This window comes from Rhododendron vialii, chromosome 7a (genome assembly GCF_030253575.1).
Source record: "Rhododendron vialii isolate Sample 1 chromosome 7a, ASM3025357v1".
Taxonomy (NCBI): domain Eukaryota; kingdom Viridiplantae; phylum Streptophyta; class Magnoliopsida; order Ericales; family Ericaceae; genus Rhododendron; species Rhododendron vialii.
In genome coordinates, this window is record NC_080563.1 from 18663706 (window position 1) to 18682500 (window position 18795).

Consider the following 18795-nt stretch of genomic DNA (forward strand, 5'->3'; position numbering starts at 1 on the left):
GAGAGAGTGCAGTGAGTTGAGAGAAAACTCAATTGTAAAGCTTGTCTCTGTAAATATTGCTCCGATTCTTCTGTGGATGTACCCGATTTTGGGGGAACCACGTAAAACTTTGTGTTGTGTGTGTTTCGATCCTTGATGTACAATAGAAGCACCAATGGCAAATGAACTTTTCAGCAGCTTCAAGTTCTTGATGTTCTTGTGTAATATCATGAGATAAGAGCTACATGAACTAATGCAAACTAATAACATAAAACAACATACACATTCGAGCAATCTACGAGATTCAACAAACTTCATTACAATTTTTTCGGCAGGTTAGATAAATAGACTTGAACTTGGGTCATTTCATTGGGGATCACCTGCAGTCTAAGCTTCAACATGCATGCATTCTACAGTGTCAATTAGAACTCAATCACTATTCCCTTCTGCCGCCCTCTGTTAATGACCTACTCGTGAACATCTGAACAATGCAAATACCTTAATGAGATACAAAAGCTACTGGTCACAAAAATATTTGTTGTCCATTGGAGCCTTTCGAGAGCTAGACGAGGAAAAAGCATTTCTTTTGTTGTCCATTCAACAATGGTTAGTTAATGAATCAATGTTTCAGTATCCTCATGAGCAGCATCACATAGTGGATCAGGGAGATCAGAATTCTCAGAGAACTTGAGCCATTTCTTTTTCTCAACATGCTTGAGACAAGGCTGCATCACTAGTCCAATTACAACAGCAACAAGGCTTATAACCGCCACTTTGAGCGAAGAAAGAGCTAGCACAACTCCGATCGATATGGTCGGAGGAATACATAGTAGAATTGATCCGACTGTTCCCACAGGTATCTTGAAAGGCCGAGATGTAGCTGGGTATTTTATTCTCAATCTTATGAAGGATATGAACTCTAAAATCATTCCAAAACAATACAAAAAGTTTTCCGCGGCCACTATCTCTTCAAAGCTCAGCCATGAAAGCAAAATAATACCAGAAGCCGAAAATAAAATACCAACAAGAGGAGTTCCATAAAGAGATCTTTTGGCAAAAAATGTCGGAAGCATCCCTCTTTCCGCCATACCAAGAAGTTGAAAAGAATCACCGCTCATTTCAGCCTCGAACATTCCTATAGTTGACATTGCAGCAGCCACTTGGATCCAAACCCTCAACCACACTCCACCCACCAACTTGGCAACATCAGAGAAATACCCATCCGTCCACAGGTCTCGATTGAGGGGTATAGCTCCTGTACCAATTAGTATAGGAAAAAAATACCCACTTACAACTACAATCAAAGCATAGAATAGAGCCTTTGGCAGAGTCTTCTTCGGATTTTCAATCTCTCCCGTTAACGTACTTATCCCATCCCAGTAATTTAAGTTCCAGAATAGTGTGTTTATGAACAAATTCCAGTCAACACTGTGTAAATCTACCACTAACCATCTTTTAGGCCTTAACTTCGGTATCGCGATAAGTCCCATAAAACCAAAAGGAAGGAGTGAGAGAACCCCCAACAGAACAGCAGCCCATCCTACAATGGTTAAACCCCTATAATTAACGTAAGTGAGGATAGCAGTCAAACCTAGCATCGCTCCGACTCTAGGCAAACCACCAGATAATGCCGGGATTGCCGACTTTACATAGTCGAGGAACATAACCGGGTATAGAGCATTATCGATGACCCCGCTTAGCCATTTCATCCAACCTATTTGAAACCCCCAATATTCACCCAATGCGGATGAAACCCAAATCACATAGCCACCGTCTTCTGGAAACATGGTGCCCATTTCTGCAGTTATTAGGGCTTCAGGTACACTCCATATAAAGGGAAATACCAAAAAACCCATTAAGGCTAGAAGGGGGCCAGCTGCATGTACTGTATCCTCAACCCCGAATGGTCCCCCCGATACCCCATAGAAGATGAGGAAAACAAGGGGCAATATTGAGACTTTCCCATTAGTTCCCCTAGGAGAATGAGTTACTCTGTTAATACCAACATTTGATGCACCATTGTGTATCCCCATTGCCCCCATTGCAATGGAAGTCCGCTTGTCAGTTGTATCCCCCATTTTCTGCATTCAGAACCAAGAAACATAAATATCTATTGGGAGGTTACCAGATCAAACAATTGAGAAATTCACATCATCAAAGACACTTCTCATGTAGTCATAGGAATAACACAGAAGAATTGGCCGATTTGAACAAGGAAAACGGTTTTTGCTCTACACTTTCTCATCTTTCTCATTAATGCATTCCAAACTTCGTCTTTTAGTGCTTGTTTTGTGTACAATTTTAAGCACTAAAGACAAACTTTGAACTACAGTTATGATAAAAGCGGAGTGCAAAATCATTACCCTTTAAATAATTCAGAGATGATTAAATAATTAGAAAATTAGTCTTAGGTCCATTATGTGACCTTCATAAGCTCACAAATCTACCTATTAATTTTGTAAGGTCTCAAGTCCATTCTAGGGTACCCTAGAGTAAGGTAGAGCACCTTAAGGTTTAAGCACTTTCATAAGATTTTAGTGCGCACATTTTTTATTACAGGATAGGGTACCCTAAAGTAGGATAGATTACCCTAGCGTATGGTACCCTAGGGTTTACACAATTTTATAGGGTTTTAGGGTGCATTTTTCTATTATAGGGTTTTAGTGGTTTAGGCTCTTTTATAGGGTTTAAAGTTTTAGGCACTTTCATAGAGTACCTTAGAGTTTAGGTTGTGTGGACTCGTGGCTTTGCAAAACTATTAAAACTATTAAGTGGACTTGTGGGCTTATGAAATGTCTATAATGGAAATCTCCCATAAATAATTCAGAGATGATAATTTTTTAGACATACCAAATGGGTTCCTAAAATAACAGCCAAGATAAGCTAGTGTTTTGCCCCATCGCAAAAGTATAAGTTTGCCTGTAAGCTGAATTCCTCAATTACTGCATCCTAAATCGTACTTATCAAACATATATAAACTAATATCAAACCAAAGAGACTTGTCATTAATTAGTCCCAACTATCAATGAAGGGTTTATCAGAAGTTTAAACAAAACCATATTGGGTTCAAAACTGTCCCTAAAACGGTGCATTGAGATGTGAAGAAACCACTGACAAGTACAAATTTCCAACAAAAAATTCAAGGAAACAAAGCTGTACAAAGGGAGTAAAATTCGGTAAAGGAAAAAACCAAACAAAACGAACAAACCATGAGAGAAGAAATGCGTCTTAATTTGTGGGATTGGGTAGAAGATCTCCGTCGTCATCGTATTTGTAGAACGATTCTCTAAAGGGAACACTCCAGACTGTTCATAGCTCCAACCGCCGAAATATCCATCCATGAGAGAGAGAGAGAGAGAGAGAGAGAGAGAGAGAGAGTGGTAGTATAAAATGGTTGAATTCGTTTTGGGTGGGGTTATTTGCCAATAATGTGGTATGCATTCAGGAGAAAAAGAAAAACAATAATGTGGTATGCTCAATTTTGATTACCGTCCAGATCTGCTACTGTCCAGATTTGCTCCCGTAGATGTTGTTCAATTCCGATTACTTGGTTCTGTTTAGCTTGCTTGCTCTGTACCTATCCATTATGAGCAAGTCGTGCTATTGCTTGTTAATGGGTACTGCCTCAATTTGAGAAGTGATCTGCTAGGTTGCTTGGTTGGGACATTTCTTTTGTTGGTATTATTAAGGTGTTGTTTTCCTTCCCTTTTACTAGATGGATTGGAAACAACGTATATCTTTTAGCCTTGTAGCCTTTTGGCATAAGTAATTTTCTTTACTCTTGTTTTGTTTTTTCCTTTCTTTCCTCCTGGGGTATGCCCCTTGTAGGCTGTATATTCGATTAACCTCTTTTTCAATTTCAAGCTGTTTTATCCAAAAAAAGAGAGGCCCTTAATATGTTGAAGATCCGTGAAGACAAGACTCCACAACAAGATAGATGAAAAGTTTTTAGTAAATTCTTTGATCACTTATATTGAGCAACATATTGCTCTGAGGGTTTGAAATAGACTCTATTGTAGATGTCACATGAAAGAGTCTCTAACAAAGTTTAAAGATGCCTGATTCTAGTAGATAGGATTAGATAATTGTTTCTATAGGGTAAGATTATGATTAAGTTGTAATAAAAGCTTGTACTATTTATTGAAAAAGTTGAACGGAAAGTCTAAGGTTCTCGACGGAAGGATTCCAACCGCGTGTTGGGTCCACTCCGGTCAACGGACAGATGATCTGAGCCATCCAAAAATTCTATAAAAAAAATGAGTGAACTCGTGTGAGAATCAACGGCATCTGATGTGTGTAGGTGACCGATCCAAATACAAAAAAAAATGGAGTGTTTGGATCGGCCAATATATACAAAAAAAATGGAGTATTTGGATCGGCCACCTGCACACATTGGATGCCGTTGATTCTTCCCGAAAGCCCACTCGGTTTTTTTTTATAGAATTTTTGGACGGCTCAGATCATCCGTCTGGTGGCCGGAATGGGCTTGATGCGCCGTCGGGATCCGGTCGGAATCCTTCCCATCGGAACTGTAGCGTTACTCAAAGTTGAAAATCAATTTCCAGAATACCGAGAAGCCAAAATCTAATCCGAAAAGACCTTCGAGCCGAACTTCTTTAAATAAAGCAGATGGCTTGGTAGAGTAAAAAAGCAAGATCGACCCATTTAGCGATAGGGGAAAGACTAAAGAGTTACTTAGGGGGTGTTCGGACAAATAAGCCAAAATGGCTTATTTTTTGTCCTTATTCAAATTTTTTTCATATCACTTGGCTTATTGTCATTTTTTTGGGGATTATTGCATCCTCACGACAAGAGGAATCTAAAGAGTAAAATTTTTTGACCGAAATCCAATTTTTTTTGAATAAAGACGAAAGTAAATCAATAAGCCAATTTTTTCGTCTTTATTCAAAAAAAATTGGATTTCGGTCAAAATTTTTTACTTTTTAGATTCCTATTGTCGTGAGAATGCAATAATCCCCAAAAAAATGACAATAAGCCAAGTGATACGTAAAAAATTTGAATAAAGACAAAAAATAAGCCACTGTGGCTTATTTGTCCGAACGGGCCCTTAATTTGATCAAGCTAGATCGACCCAATATGCAAGCTTTCATGTACATTACTAATAAAACTTGAGAAATACTCTCTCAGATTTCTAAGGACTAGTCAATATTCAGCTACACATTCTTACACATCCATTGCTAACAATTACCTTTAAAGATGATTTTGTGCTTTCAAAATGAGGAACCAATTGTTAATTGTACGCAGAAGGCTGTAACGAGGGGATGAATTCGTAGTACCTTGCTATTGATTGCAAGTAGCTCGTCGCCGTCTTCGGTGCTAGTGTTGCCATATTCTTTGTTGGGGCCAACTTCTTGTTCTCTTCTTACGCTGCTTTGACGGCCAACTTGATCGTCTACTTCCTCTGTTTCTGTTTGAACTGTCACCATCACTGTAAGAATAATACTCCAAGGCTGGTGTCAACCCAAAAAAAAAAAAAATTGAGAGAGAGAGAGAGAGAGAGAGAGAGAGAGAGAGAGAGAGAGAGAGAGAGTAGGCGTGCAGTTGACTTTGGCAGTTTCAAGGACAAGCGAGCCAAGTTGAAAGGCAAATTAATTGTTGTTTTGTTTGCATTTTTGGTTAGGAATGGCTTCTTTCCAGTTTTGGTTTGCACTGTAGAGATTGGGACTGAGTAATTTAATGAAAATACAGTCTTCCAATTTGGATCTTCTGAAAATAATTTTAAAAATTGAGATTTGTTAAAAAAATCTTTATTAATATCTTTGTGATAATAGTTTTTTTAATGACTAATTAATTCACAAAATCAGCCATTGAAATACGACTGCTTCTATAACTATAAAGTTCAATGTCACTACAAGCGTGACAGTGCTAGGAGTTAAAGCCCGAAATGTTGTTGCCGTCCAATTTAGACTCTAGATAAATCAGATCCTTTATTTAAGAGAAGTGAGTTTGGCAATCAAAGGTCGGTCTGATAAAGCAACAATAATAAATTAGTCTTTTTGAAGGTCCGTATCATTTGATTTTTTTTTTAATTTTAACTAATGAAATTAACTGAGATAGAAAATTTTATCACTTAATTAATGGAAACAATGGAAGGTCTGTACGGAACTAAAGGTCTGTACCAAACAAGACCCGTTATTTTTATATAAAAAGTGTTCTCAATTCAAATACAAACAATTCTCTAGCTAGTTAAGATAGAACGAGTGATAAATAATTTTCTATCCGGTTAAAATAGAATGAGAGATACATAATTTGGGACAAAGGGAATAACTGGCTTTTCAAAAAAAAAAAAATTTGTAAAAGGATCATCTTCAATTACTCTTATTCAATAATGTGTGGATTCTTTTCGGGCTTCTTTTATGTTAGAAATAGAAAATTTTCACTTTTTAGAAAAAATTGTCTAAATAATGAAGGGATTACCCTAGAAATCAAATTTATCATGATTGATATATTTTTGAAATGCATTAATGCTAATAAAATAGATTCAATGTTAAAATGTCTATTTTTCCAAATAATTATTTTTTGCATTTACATCGAGAATCTTAATTATTTATTTGCAGTAATTTATTTTTCATTTGCTTGTTGTTTAAAACAATTAATTGCCGATAAAACAAAGTTTAAGAAAAACTAATCAAGAATTTGAATAAGTGCTTGATTGTAAGTTCCTTTTCTTTTATTTTTTCGGGGTAAGGACAAATCCCCTATGGTTCATCAACACAAGAAGGATGTTTGCTAGGTGGGGAGATAATTCATGAAACATATATAGCCAGAAAATCAAGGACTTTTCGAGGGAAAAAAAAGCTATTTGGATTTTGGACGGAAACCCCTTTAGGATTGGTATAGATTGGGCTGTGGCCGAATCTGTGAACAAGAGTTTCATGTGAAATTATACTATAGTTCGGGAGTACCGTCACGTGGTGCTCCAAACCAATTTACAACCACACATTCCTGTGAAATTTGTAAACAAGAGTTGCCTTTCTGGCTACGAATGGCTATTGAGATCACCAAGAGGTATTTTGCATCTCGGGTTGCCAATTGAGCCCCTATGAGATGCTGTAACCAGAAGCAGTTGAATTTCCACACATGGAATTCATGTTTGTTGGCTTAAACTGAAGAAGAATTCTTATGGGAATTCTCTTCCCTGGCATTGCTTGCAAACAAAGCTCAATCTTTGCCTATAAATTGAGCTCTCAGATTTTGTATTAGTCAAGGTTAGCAATGTAGATACAGAGAGAGTGTAGTGAGCTGGGAGTTGAGAACTCCTCTGTTAAAGCTTGTTTCCGTAAATGTTGCTTCGATTCCTCCGTGGATATACCTGATTTTGGGAAATCATGTAAAATTCTTTGTTGTGTGTGTTTCGTATGTGTTTGGTTTCGATCCTTGGGGCACATAAAAGCACTAATGATAATGGAACTTTTTAGAAGCTTCTAATTCTTGATGTTTCTGTGTAATATCATATGAGGTGAGATTCAACAACTTCATTACATATTTTTTGGCTGGTAAGATAAAGAGATTTGAAATTGGGTCATTTCTTTGGGGACCTGCAGTCTTGGCTTCAACATGCATGCATCCATGCTTCAACATGCATGCATCCATTCTCAACTGTGTCAATTAGAACTACCGCCCTCTGTTGACAACCTACTCGTGAACATCTGCTGAACAACGCAAATACCTTAATGAGATACCGGTCAGAGAATATTTGTTGTCCATTGGAGCCTTTTGAGAGCTTGATGAGCAAATAGCATTTCTTTTGTCGTCCATTCGACAATGGTTAGTTACTGAATCAATGTTTCAGTATTCTCATGAGCAGCACCACATAGTGGATCAGGGAGATCAGAATTCTCAGAGAACTTGAGCCATTTCTTTTTCTCAACATGCTTGAGACAAGGCTGCATCACTAGTCCAATTACAACAGCAACGAGGCTTATAACTGCCACTTTGAGAGAAGAAAGAACCAGCACAGCGCCGATCAATATGGTCGGAGGAATACATAGTAGAATTGATCCGACTGTTCCAACAGGTATCTTAAAAGGCCGATATGCAGCTGGGTATTTTGTTCTCAACCTTATGAAGGATATGAACTCCAAAATCATTCCGAAACAATACAAAAAGTTTTCCGCGGCCACTATCTGTTCAAAGCTCAGCCATGAAAGCAAAATAACACCAGAAGCCGAAAATAAAATACCAACAAGAGGAGTTCCATAGCGAGATCTTTTGGCGAAAAACGCCGGAAGCATCCCTCTTTCCGCCATACCAAGAAGTTGAAAAGAATCACCGCTCATTTCAGCCATGAACATTCCTATAGTTGACATTGCAGCAGCCACTTGGACCCAAACCCTCAACCACACTCCACCCACCAACTTGGCGACATCAGAGAAATACCCATCGGTCCATCGGTCTCGATTGAGCGGTATAGCTCCTGTACCAATTAGTAAAGGAAAGAAATACCCACTTACAACTACAATCAAAGCATAGAATAGAGCCTTTGGCAGAGTCTTCTTCGGATTATCCATCTCTCCCGTTAACGTACTTATTGAATCCCAGTAATTTAAGTTCCAGAATAGTGTGTTTAGGAACAAATTCCAGTCAACGTTGTGTAAATCTACCACTAACCATCTTTTAGGCCTTAACTTCGGTATTGCGACAAGTCCCATAACACCGAAAGGAAGGAGTGAGAGAACCCCCAACAGAACAGCAGCCCATCCTACAATGGTTAAACCCCTATAATTCATGTAAGTGAGCATAGCAGTCAAACCTAGCGTTGCTGCGACTCTGGGCAAACCACCAGATAATGCTGGGATTGCTGAATCTAAATAATCAAGGAACATAACCGGGTATAGAGCATTATCGATGACCCCGCTTAGCCATTTCATCCAACCTTGTTGAAACCCCCAATACTCACCCAATGCGGATGAAACCCATATCACATAGCCACTGTCTTCTGGGAACATGGTGCCCATTTCTGCAGTTATTAGGGCTTCAGGTACACTCCATATAAATGGAAATACCAAAAAACCAATTAGAGCCAGAAGGGGGCCAGCTGCGTGTACAGTATCCTCAACCCCGAATGGTCCTCCCGATACCTCATAGAAGATAAGAAAAACAAGGGGCAAAACCGAGACTTTTCCAACTTTAGTAGCCCTGGGAGAAGAAGTTGTGCCATTAATAGCTACATTTGAGGCACCATTGTGTACCCCCATTGCAATGGAAGTTTGCTCGTCAGTCTGCAATCAGAACGAAGATCTGAGAGGTTCCCACATCAAACAAATGAAAAATTCATATATTAGAAACTAGAAAATAAAGCCACACCAAGAGCCTCGCAATGGGAGGTAGCAAAACAAAAACTAAATTATATTTACAGATCTTTATCATCGAAAGCCATACAAATGCAGGAAATTTGCTACCCCTTTTTAGTGTATCTCTAACTTTCTTCAAGTTTTAAGAGTGCTTATCAAACTTACTTATAATTTTGGATTGTTAACCTTATCATTTTATTTTTTGTTACTCCTATCAAAGTGGGTTTCAAGAAAGTTAATCTTTGTTTGTTCTTCCAAAGATTAATAATTTTTTTTGAAAAATTCTAACATCACACCCAACTACACACTCACACTCACAATAAGGGTGGGTCCCACATACACTGGGTGTGTAGTGTGTGCGGGCTCTACTCATATTGTGAGTGAGGATGTGTGATTGAGAGTGTGCAGTTGGATGTGGTGGTAGAATGATTGATTTATTTTTTTGTTCAAAAAAGAAGAAGAAGTAAACTTTAGATTTGAAGAGCTCATTGGAGTGCACGTGGTGCAAGCGGTTTTCAAGTTGCCACGTATGTCACCAAACAGCACTACTATGGGTAGTGTGGTGGGCCAAACCCAGTTTGGCCACTGGTTGGCCCGCAAGTTGATACGGCGGGGCTAGGAGATAAGCGTGACGGGTTGGACTCTGTATGCGGTTTGGGCCTAAGCCCTATGCGAGTAGTGGGTTGAGCCAAGAAGAGGTGGACCGGACTGAGAGGTTCGGCCCACCGGTATCAGAGGCCTAGTTCACGAGCCCAAGAATCGAACCTTCTGGTTGGGCGAATGGGCCGGTTGGGCTTAGAGGGTCGGTTCGACCTGGGTGGGGGTTGCGTGGATGTCCCTCCAGTCGGTTCTATAAATAGGAGAGGATAAACCCTAAGAGAGGTACACATTCTCACCCCATTTTACAGTACCCTCTCCTTTTCCTGTATACTTACTTGCTCGTCAGAGGGGTGTAAGGCAGCCAACTACCTCACGCCTTAGTGCAGGTACGAAGCGGAGCGAAGGAAGGAGGATCCGAAGGAGTCTGGCAAAAACCAACACACCACAAGTAGAGATTTCAAATCTGTATTGCCTCGCGTACAGACTTGATATGAACCCATCTCGAGTCTGACAATGATGATTGGAGCTGCTCATTTTATTTAAAATATTTTGTTTAGGGCCTTGTACAGAGAGAGCCAATGTTTTGTTCAAATCGTGGGATAGAACTTAAAGGAGATATAACATTGGCTTCTGCATCTATTTCGCCCCTTCTTCCGCAATATTAGTACTTGCTCTCCAATCCAAGTGGTTGATAATGCACATAAGTATGATGATAGTGGTTTATGCAACTCTCTTATACGGAATCAGCTTAATCAGATATCGGTAAAGTTGTTTATGAAACATCTAATTTTGTCTTGAGTTTCGGCTTGAATTCTGAAGCAAATTAAAGCTAGATATATTGTAAATGTCATTACCGATATTCAATTGAGCAGATTATTTTGCAAAAATCCTAAAGAAAGTATTTTAAACAATGAGCAGGCTCCGATCCTTTTTTCGGACCTGAAATGAGTCCAAAATAGATCTCTACCCGCAGATACAAAACTTCAAATCAGTGTCCATATGCTTTCTGTCACCAACTTGTTTGCGATAGTGGATACAAATTTTATGTTCTAGCTTCAAATTCTCAATTCTAGACTTTAGTAGAATTCGAAATATATGTTTACTATAGCGGTGAGCTAATGATTAGGATATAGTTAGTTTTAGTGGCGAGGCAGGGGAGTTTTAGTTAGTTTTTAGGGTCATTTGTGCTCTTGCTTCCCCGGCTGGATTTTCCACAATCCAGCGTTACATCCCAATTTGGTTTCCCCAAATCCGATGGGGGTTGGTGGTGGATAACAACTTTAGTTTTGTTTGATTCGAGTTCTGGCCTTGATTTTGCTTTCGTGCTCGTTGTGGTCTCGTGGGTTCGGCTTTGTTGGCGTTTGTGTTCCTGCGTCTAGAGCCAGCCGTGTTAGCAAGGGCTTGTCTCGGAGTGGCGTCCATTGCTTAAGGCACCAAGGGCTCGCTATCTTAGTCGACGCTTTCTTGCGCCACGAGACAGGCAAAGATGCTTTCAGGGAGCATATTTATGGGGTTTACTGGAGATTTCATCTGTGTTTCTTGTCTATGGTTTGAGCTGGGTTTCCCATTGGGTACTCTACTACCAACTTGACGACAAATGCAATGCCGACACTAAGTGCTGGTTTGTCAACAGTACGCGTCGTAAAGCATGTTAGCCTATAGTGTTTCGTGTTGTAGGTAGCTCGTGTCTTAGATTTTGGTAGTTTTGGTCCACTCTTGTTTATTGTGATGTAATCTCTGCCTTCGAACTTTTGAATGGAATCGAATCCAATTGCTTTAGAATCAAATATATTTTGCCATTTCATATTCTAGGAATCCGCAGATTCCTAAGCTATGTTGATAAATTTTTCTTAAAAAAACACTTAAAATAACTTTTTAAAAGCTAAAATCTCAAAATCTGCTAGTAGAATTTTCCGTAAACACCCAAGACCTCCCTTTGAGATTGTTCGAAAATGCTAAAGCAACCGACTAAAGGTGCACGTGTGGTGCACAAACGGCACATAGGGCCCACTACAGATTTCGTACAGATAATTCGAGCCGTTCAATAATTTTAAAATATTTTTTCAACTGACTCCGCTATAAATCAGTTCAATCCAATATGTGTAGGTGTTTGATCCAATCTTTCAATTTTTCATTCAGATTACAAGATATCAAGCACCTACACACATCAAATTGAGTTAATTTTTCTCAATTGTGGTTTTGGTACTTTAAGGGAATAGAATAGATAAACTATAACCGAGTCAAAGTGGTGAGTTACACACTATCACAACTTAGGAAGTATCAGAATAGAAAATCAAAACAACAAAGAAGATCTTCCATTTCTCAAATGTTTCTCTCTCTAAAATGAGAGTTTCTCTCTCTAAAATAGGGATTTCCCCTGAAATTGGAAATTCCTTTGGTTTATCCATGTTTTCAGCTTATCCGTTCCCTTTCATTGAACCTAGCCTTGTCTATATCTTCTTTCTTTGTCGATTTTTTTCCTCGCACACCCCTTGTTCTGGTTCCCTTCTCCATTGTCACTTATATTTCTTTTGTCTCTTTTCTCTGCTTCGCCCATCTCGATTTTCTCGATTTTTTTCCTTGCACACCCCTTGTTCTGGTTCCCTTCTCCATTGTCACTCATATTTCTTTTGTCTCTTTTCTCTGCTTCGCCCATCTCAATTTTCTTTTCTTCGTTTTCTCGTCAGTTTATCTTGGGCTATCCAAGGTCTTTTCTTCCCTTTTCTCTTTAGTACTTTCTTCTATTTATCATGGAATCAGAGGATTTCATTACTCTAGACAGATGGTTGTACTCTTTCATCTATGCACCTTCGGTAGCACAATGTAGAAGGGAGTTCTGGGATTATTTGTGATCCATTCATAGAGAAAGCAATTTTCCCTGGCTGTGTGCAGGGAATTTCAACGAAGTAAGGTCTATTATGGAGAAACAAGGGGGAAAGTTTGTAGGCGCTCTAGAATTGAAGATTTTCAACAATTGCTATAGATTGGATTGCGAGCTGATGGACTTGGAATTCAAAGGCTCGCTTTATTCGTGGACTAACAACCAAGGGGGAGGTGCAAATATAAGAGAGAGATTGGATAGAGCTGTAGCGAGCGTGGATTGGAGAATCCTGCATCCTTATGCCCAAGTTTTTCATGATTTGTTACTGGATTTGACCATTGTCCTCTTATTATTAATTGTTGTATTCCTCTTAAGCGTGTCCCTTACAAGTTTGAGTCAATGTGGTGTATTAGTGATGAATGTGAAGGGGTTATCTCTGAGGCGTGGGGGCCCAATAATATCAACTCTGATTGTTCCTCTCTAGTCCAGAAGCTCAAAAGGTGTAGAGATTCTCTGAAGGGGTGGAGCAAGAGAACTTTTGGGAACGACAGGGATAGAATGCAAGGCCTAAGGAATAGTCTGGGTTGGGTCCAACAACAACCCTATTTGGAGTTTATCTTTAACAAGGAGAAAGCTTTAAAAGGAGGAAATGGAGCTGACTATGGCTAGAGAAGAGATGTATCTCCACCAACGATTGAGGCTTAACTGGATTCCTTATGGAGACAAAAATACTGCTTTCTTTCATGCAACAATGATTCAGAGGCGTCAGAGAAACCAATTGTCTAAGATTAGAGTGGTGGGGGGCAGTTGGGTTTCTTCGGATTGTGAGATTAATGAACATTACATGATTATTTCTCTTCTCTTTTTCCTAGCTACTGGACCTAGAGATTTTGATTTAGTTTTGGGGCAAGTAGAGACTTCAGTCACTTGAAGCATGAATATCTCTCTTACTCGCCCTTTCTCTGATGAGGAGATTAAGGGGGCCACTTTCCAGCTTGGATCTTTTAAATCCCCAGGCCCGGAGGGTTTTCCAGCATGTTCTATTAACGTTTCTGGGACCTGGTGGGTCCGGATGTGTGCCTGGCTGTGAAGAGGTTTTTCAATGAAGGTGGTTTGCTTCGAGACGTTAATGCCACTAATCTGGTCCTTATTCTGAAAACTCAATTCCTAGAAACTCTTTCCCAATTTCGCCCTATTAGTCTTTGTAATTTTTTCCTCAAGATTATTACGAAGGTTATGGCGAACAGACTCAAGGTGGTCTTGAAAACTTTGATCTCACCCACTCAGTTTGCCTTTGTCCCAGATAGAATGATCTAGGATAGCATCATAGTTGCTCATGAGGCTTTCCATTTCCTTTGCCGTAAAAAACGAGGGAAGGAAGGTTTCATGGCTTTGAAGCTAGCTCGATTTCAACAAAGCCTACGACAGGGTGGAGTGGGACTTTCTAGAAGCCTTTAATGAAGAAAATGGGATTTGATGAGAAATGGGTGAAATGGACAATGGAGTGTGTCTCTTCAGTGGATTTTGAGGTCTAGGCCAATGGAGAAGCTAAGACTAGGGTTTCCCCAGGCAGAGGTCTGTGGCAGGGGGACCTGCTATCCCCCTATCTTTTTGTTCTTGTGAAAGGCGTTCTGTCAAGACTCATTCAGCAGGAGATTGCCTTTGGTCTCTTAGTATGAAAATCAATAGGAGCTGCCCTATTTTGTCTCATATTTTCTTTGCGGATGATGTTATTTTGTTCCTTAAGGCTGAGTTGCGTGAATGTGCTTTGATTAAAGAGATATTAGATAAGTATGGCCATGCTTCTAGGCAATTGATTAACTTTGAAAAATCTGGTATTTGTTTCTCTGCTAACCTTTGTGATACAGATAAATAACTATTATGCAACTTTCTTAATATTAAACCTATTAAAGGGGACTCTAAATACTTGGGGCTTCTTTCATTCTGGGGTAGATCTAAAGCTGAAGCATATACGTTTTTGGTGGAGAAGGCTATGAGGAAAATGCAGGGTTGGAAAACACAGCTTATCTTTTTAGGGGGTAAAGAAACTTTGATCAAGTCATTGGTTCAGGGGATTCCTTCTTATGCTATGGCGTGCTTTCTACTCTTGTTAAGTCTGTGTGATAAATTGAACTATCTGTCTCACAACTTTTGGTGGAAGGGCAATCCGGAGGATAAAAGGATAAACTGGGTGGCTTGGGATAATCTGTTAGAAGCAAATGAGCAAGGAGGAATGGGGTTTCGGAACTATAGAGCCTTTAATGAGGCCATGTTGGCAAGACAAGGATCGAGATTGGTGATGAACCCTCATTCCTACTGGGCTAGAGTTCTAAAAGGGATTTACTTCCTTAATATTTCTTTTCTGCATGCAGCAAGGGGTAGTAGAGCGTCTTTGGCTTGGCTAAGCCTTCTTCATGGTAGAGAACTTTTGGAAAAAGGTCTAAGGTGGCAGATTCAGAATGGGAGAAACACGGATTTTTGGGGAGATGCTTGGATTCCCTCACTTCCAGGGTTCAAGATTTCTTCAACTAAGTCTCCTAGCAGTACCAATGAGAAGGTGTCTGATGCTATTGACCCGAGAAGAGGGACTTGGGATAAGCAGAAGCTAGTAGGGGAGGTTAGCCAGGAAGAGTTGGAAGCAATTCTCAACATTCCTCTTCCTGTGAGAGATAGGGAGGATCAGCTTGTGTGGCATTTTAACTCCAATGGAATCTACTCTGTTAAATCAGGTTACCATATAGCCCACAGTCAGATCTTGAGCAAATCAAAGGATAATCCTGAATCTTCTTTCAAGCCTGACAAAGAAATGTGGAAGTGTTTGTGGAAAATGAAAGTTCCAAACAAGATAAAGTGCTTTTGGTGGCGTGCATGCAGGAACAGTTTGGCAACGAGGGAGAATCTATTCAAACGCAAATGCTCCCCTACCAAATACTGCCCAATGTGTGATTTGGAGGTGGAATCAATGGAACATCTATTATTCGCCTGCCCATGGACAAGAGCTGTTTGGTTCGGTAGCAGTATTAAGCCGTTTGGAGAATGCATCGGTGTAAGAGATTTTCCAAGTCCACATGGATAACCCAGGAAGGTTCACACCACTTGAGGGCTCCGGACTTTGGTTCATTCAAGATTAATTGTGATGCGGCTTTGCCGAGGAACAAGAGAGAAGGTAGAATAGCAAGGGTTCTGAGGAACGGTAAGGGATTAGTTCTTGATGGTTTTGCTAGAACAGTGAAGATGTGCTCTAGCCTCCGTGGGGAACTCCTGGCGATTGGAGATGCATGCATTATGGCCCTAAACTTGGGGTTGAAAGGAGTGGAGATCGAGTTGGACAACAAGCAGACCATTCTTTTTAGCATCTTTGAATTGGTCCCTCCGTGGGATTCCAGGGCTGTGGTGTTGGATATCCGTCATCTCGCTGAAGAGGGTAGCTTTAGCTTTAACTGGGTTAGGAGGGCAGCCAACAAAGCCCCCCATGTTTTAGCTGCTCTTGCTTTATGTAATTCTCTCCCTTGAAATTTTATTAGTAATCCCCCTTTAAACCTTGTATCTGTGTTGGAGTTAGATGTTAATGCAAGCCCGTGAGCGTCTTTGAGGATAAAAAAAAGAAAAAAAAAGAATAGAAAATCACCGCCCAAAACCGCACATGTATCCTTAATTTGTTCCAATCTCATATTGAAACTCGGTAGGTGGAACGTAAAGTTTGAGGAGTTAGTTTTTATTTTCTATATCTAATTGTCGGTATCTATTAGTTTATACATATTTCAACTTACCAACTCGGCAACTTCAAACCTCTAGGTATGTGAGCCATGTGACAACCAAATAATAATTGATTAATGTAATCAAATTAAATATTGTCATGATCTCTAGTATTCTTTTCCTCTGGAGTTGGTTTTACTTTCTTCGGAAGGTTATCTTTTGATACTGGCTTCCAAAGAAATTAATAATGACCATATTTTTTTTTTTTGGAACGGAGAGTGTTCTAGGTTAGTTTGCGCGTACCTTGAACTAATCTCTACAGCTCCTACCACAACCATTTCATACTCTTACGCGTGTGGGTGAGATAGCCCCAAAAGTTTTTGGTAAAGAGAATTAAACCTAAGACTTTAGGATGGAACAACTAAGTCTCAGGCCAAGATCACTTGACCAAATAATCACCTTTTTTTCTCTTCTAATCTTTCAAATATTCTCTCTTAATCTATCTTCTCTTCTTTTCTCCCCAAACGCTAGAAATAAAATATATTTAAAAAAAATACAAATCCTAAATGAAAAAAATTATCAAAAAATCGTATAGGCAATATAATTGTACACAAATATACGATAAATATACTATACACCAGTGGAAACATCGTTCGTCACTATAGGGCATAATTTATCATTAATATTGTAAGACGAACTATGATGCATATATGATAAACTGGCAAAAATTAAAACAGCTAAGATAAATTGATCACAAATATTATGACCCCAATATGTGCGAGTGAGGTGCATTTTTTTTTTTCGCTTAGTTTTTTTTCATATTATTTGAAGGTGTTGGAATCCAATTGTTTAGCAAGAAAGAAGTGTTGCTTGTATTAAGTCCGAGTCTTGCAACGAAATGCAACTGTTTTCTTTCTTTATTAATTTCCTCTTATCAATCGCAAAAAAACATAACTCAAGTGAAATGCATGTGATTAGCAAGGCACTGTACATGAAATATATATATATATTCGGGTTCCGGCGAGGGATCCCGCATTTTCTTAAAATGCGGGACTCCCCTTCCCGATTGAATTTCGATGATCCGAGCCGCTCAAAGTGATCAGAACGTGATTATAAGGGTCCCCGCGAGAAATCAGCAAAAAAACTGACCGGAAAGGGCTTCATCCGAGCAGTTTTCATTGAACGGTTCAAAAAAAACTGCTCGGATGAAGCCCTTTCCGGTCATTTTTTTTGCTGATTTCTTTCTCGCGGGGACTCTTAAAATCACGTTCTGCACACATTGAACGGTTCGGATTTTTAAAATTTGATCGGGAAATGAAAGTCCCGCATTTTAACAAAGTGAGGGATTCCTCACTTGATAATTTGTGTGTGTGTGTGTATATATATATATATATATATATATATATATGTAGAAATAGGATTTAAAGGCGCTTGAATCCTCTTATGACTTCAGTCACTTTGACGGTCCAGAACGTCTATGTATGGAACATTTTCGTTCTCTCTTTGATAATCGAAAGAACAGTTTTATGTTTTAGTTTTTGATTAGAATGTTATCCACGTAAATGTTATGTTGAGTACAATTTATAGACCTCATTGAATATTCGGCATGCGACACTCAAAGTGAAATCACACAATTAATCACATTCAGTGCATATGTCTATATATAATTAAGCATGAATGGGAAAGAGAACTGATGGGTACATACGTACCTCGTCGTTGCCATTTTGGCTCGGACTTGCTTTTGCTGTTAAGCTGCTTTGACGGCCGACTGGATCTACTACTTTCCTACCCGAATCCGACCCGTTTGTTTTTGTTGATACTGGTACCATTGTAGTAACTCCAAGCCCAATAATAAGAACCAAAAAATATGAGAGAGAGAGAGAGAGAGAGAGAGAGAGAGAGAGAGAGAGAAGTGGTGATATATATTGTTCAATCGATTTTTGGGGGTATTAATTTAAAGGATAAAGGAAGCGACGTAGAAAGAGGGTAACTAACGCCTAACGGTGATTGATTGGAGTGTATGATTGAGAGACACTTGTTTAGATTTTATTGTATTCAGCATTTTGGCACCAAAGCAAACAACACAGCATCGGATAAGTCAAGTCAAGAAGAGATAACATGAGCTAAGCACACCTTGCCCAGAGATAGAGACACAGTTTGGATGTCCAAAAGCCTCACATGTCTTTGGATTGTTGTATTCCTCGAGTGAGGGGTATGTTGGGATTGATGTAGGGGGATTTCTTGGGTTTTATAACTAATTTTGTTAAAATAGAAAATGGTTGTGGGTTGCATGTAGAATTTGGAGTTGCATGCGGAAAGAGTAGGGCTTATTCACGCACGGAGCCTCCATAAAGAGGAAGTAATTTTTACGGAGTCACTTGATAT

At 39.3% G+C, this 18795-nt stretch overlaps 2 protein-coding genes across 5 annotated transcripts; both read right to left on the reverse strand.

Annotated features, from left to right (window-relative positions):
* Positions 1 to 280: 280 nt before the first annotated feature.
* LOC131333418 (probable polyamine transporter At1g31830) lies at positions 281 to 5497 on the reverse strand. 2 transcript variants are annotated; one of them, XM_058367923.1, is made up of 2 exons: positions 5277 to 5497; positions 281 to 2060 (listed from the first exon to the last, which is right to left on the reverse strand). In XM_058367923.1, exons 1-2 carry the CDS (start codon positions 5424 to 5426, stop codon positions 591 to 593), a joined length of 1620 nt encoding a protein of 539 aa, XP_058223906.1. In that variant the 5' UTR covers positions 5427 to 5497; the 3' UTR covers positions 281 to 590. The 2 variants fall into 2 exon arrangements, with proteins under 2 accessions (XP_058223906.1, XP_058223907.1); XM_058367924.1 differs by lacking the exon at positions 5277 to 5497 and adding an exon at positions 3188 to 3394.
* On the reverse strand, positions 281 to 18589 carry LOC131333419 (probable polyamine transporter At1g31830). Of its 3 annotated transcripts, XR_009201795.1 has the most exons (3): positions 18120 to 18589; positions 7670 to 9221; positions 281 to 477 (listed from the first exon to the last, which is right to left on the reverse strand). XR_009201795.1 is itself a non-coding variant. In XM_058367925.1 (2 exons), exons 1-2 carry the CDS (start codon positions 18237 to 18239, stop codon positions 7773 to 7775), a joined length of 1569 nt encoding a protein of 522 aa, XP_058223908.1. In that variant the 5' UTR covers positions 18240 to 18589; the 3' UTR covers positions 7602 to 7772. The 3 variants fall into 3 exon arrangements, 2 of the variants coding, with proteins under 2 accessions (XP_058223908.1, XP_058223909.1); XM_058367925.1 differs by lacking the exon at positions 281 to 477 and having other exon boundaries at positions 7602 to 9221; XM_058367926.1 differs by lacking the exon at positions 281 to 477 and having other exon boundaries at positions 7602 to 9221; positions 18116 to 18292.
* Between the last annotated feature and the right edge of the window lie 206 nt (positions 18590 to 18795).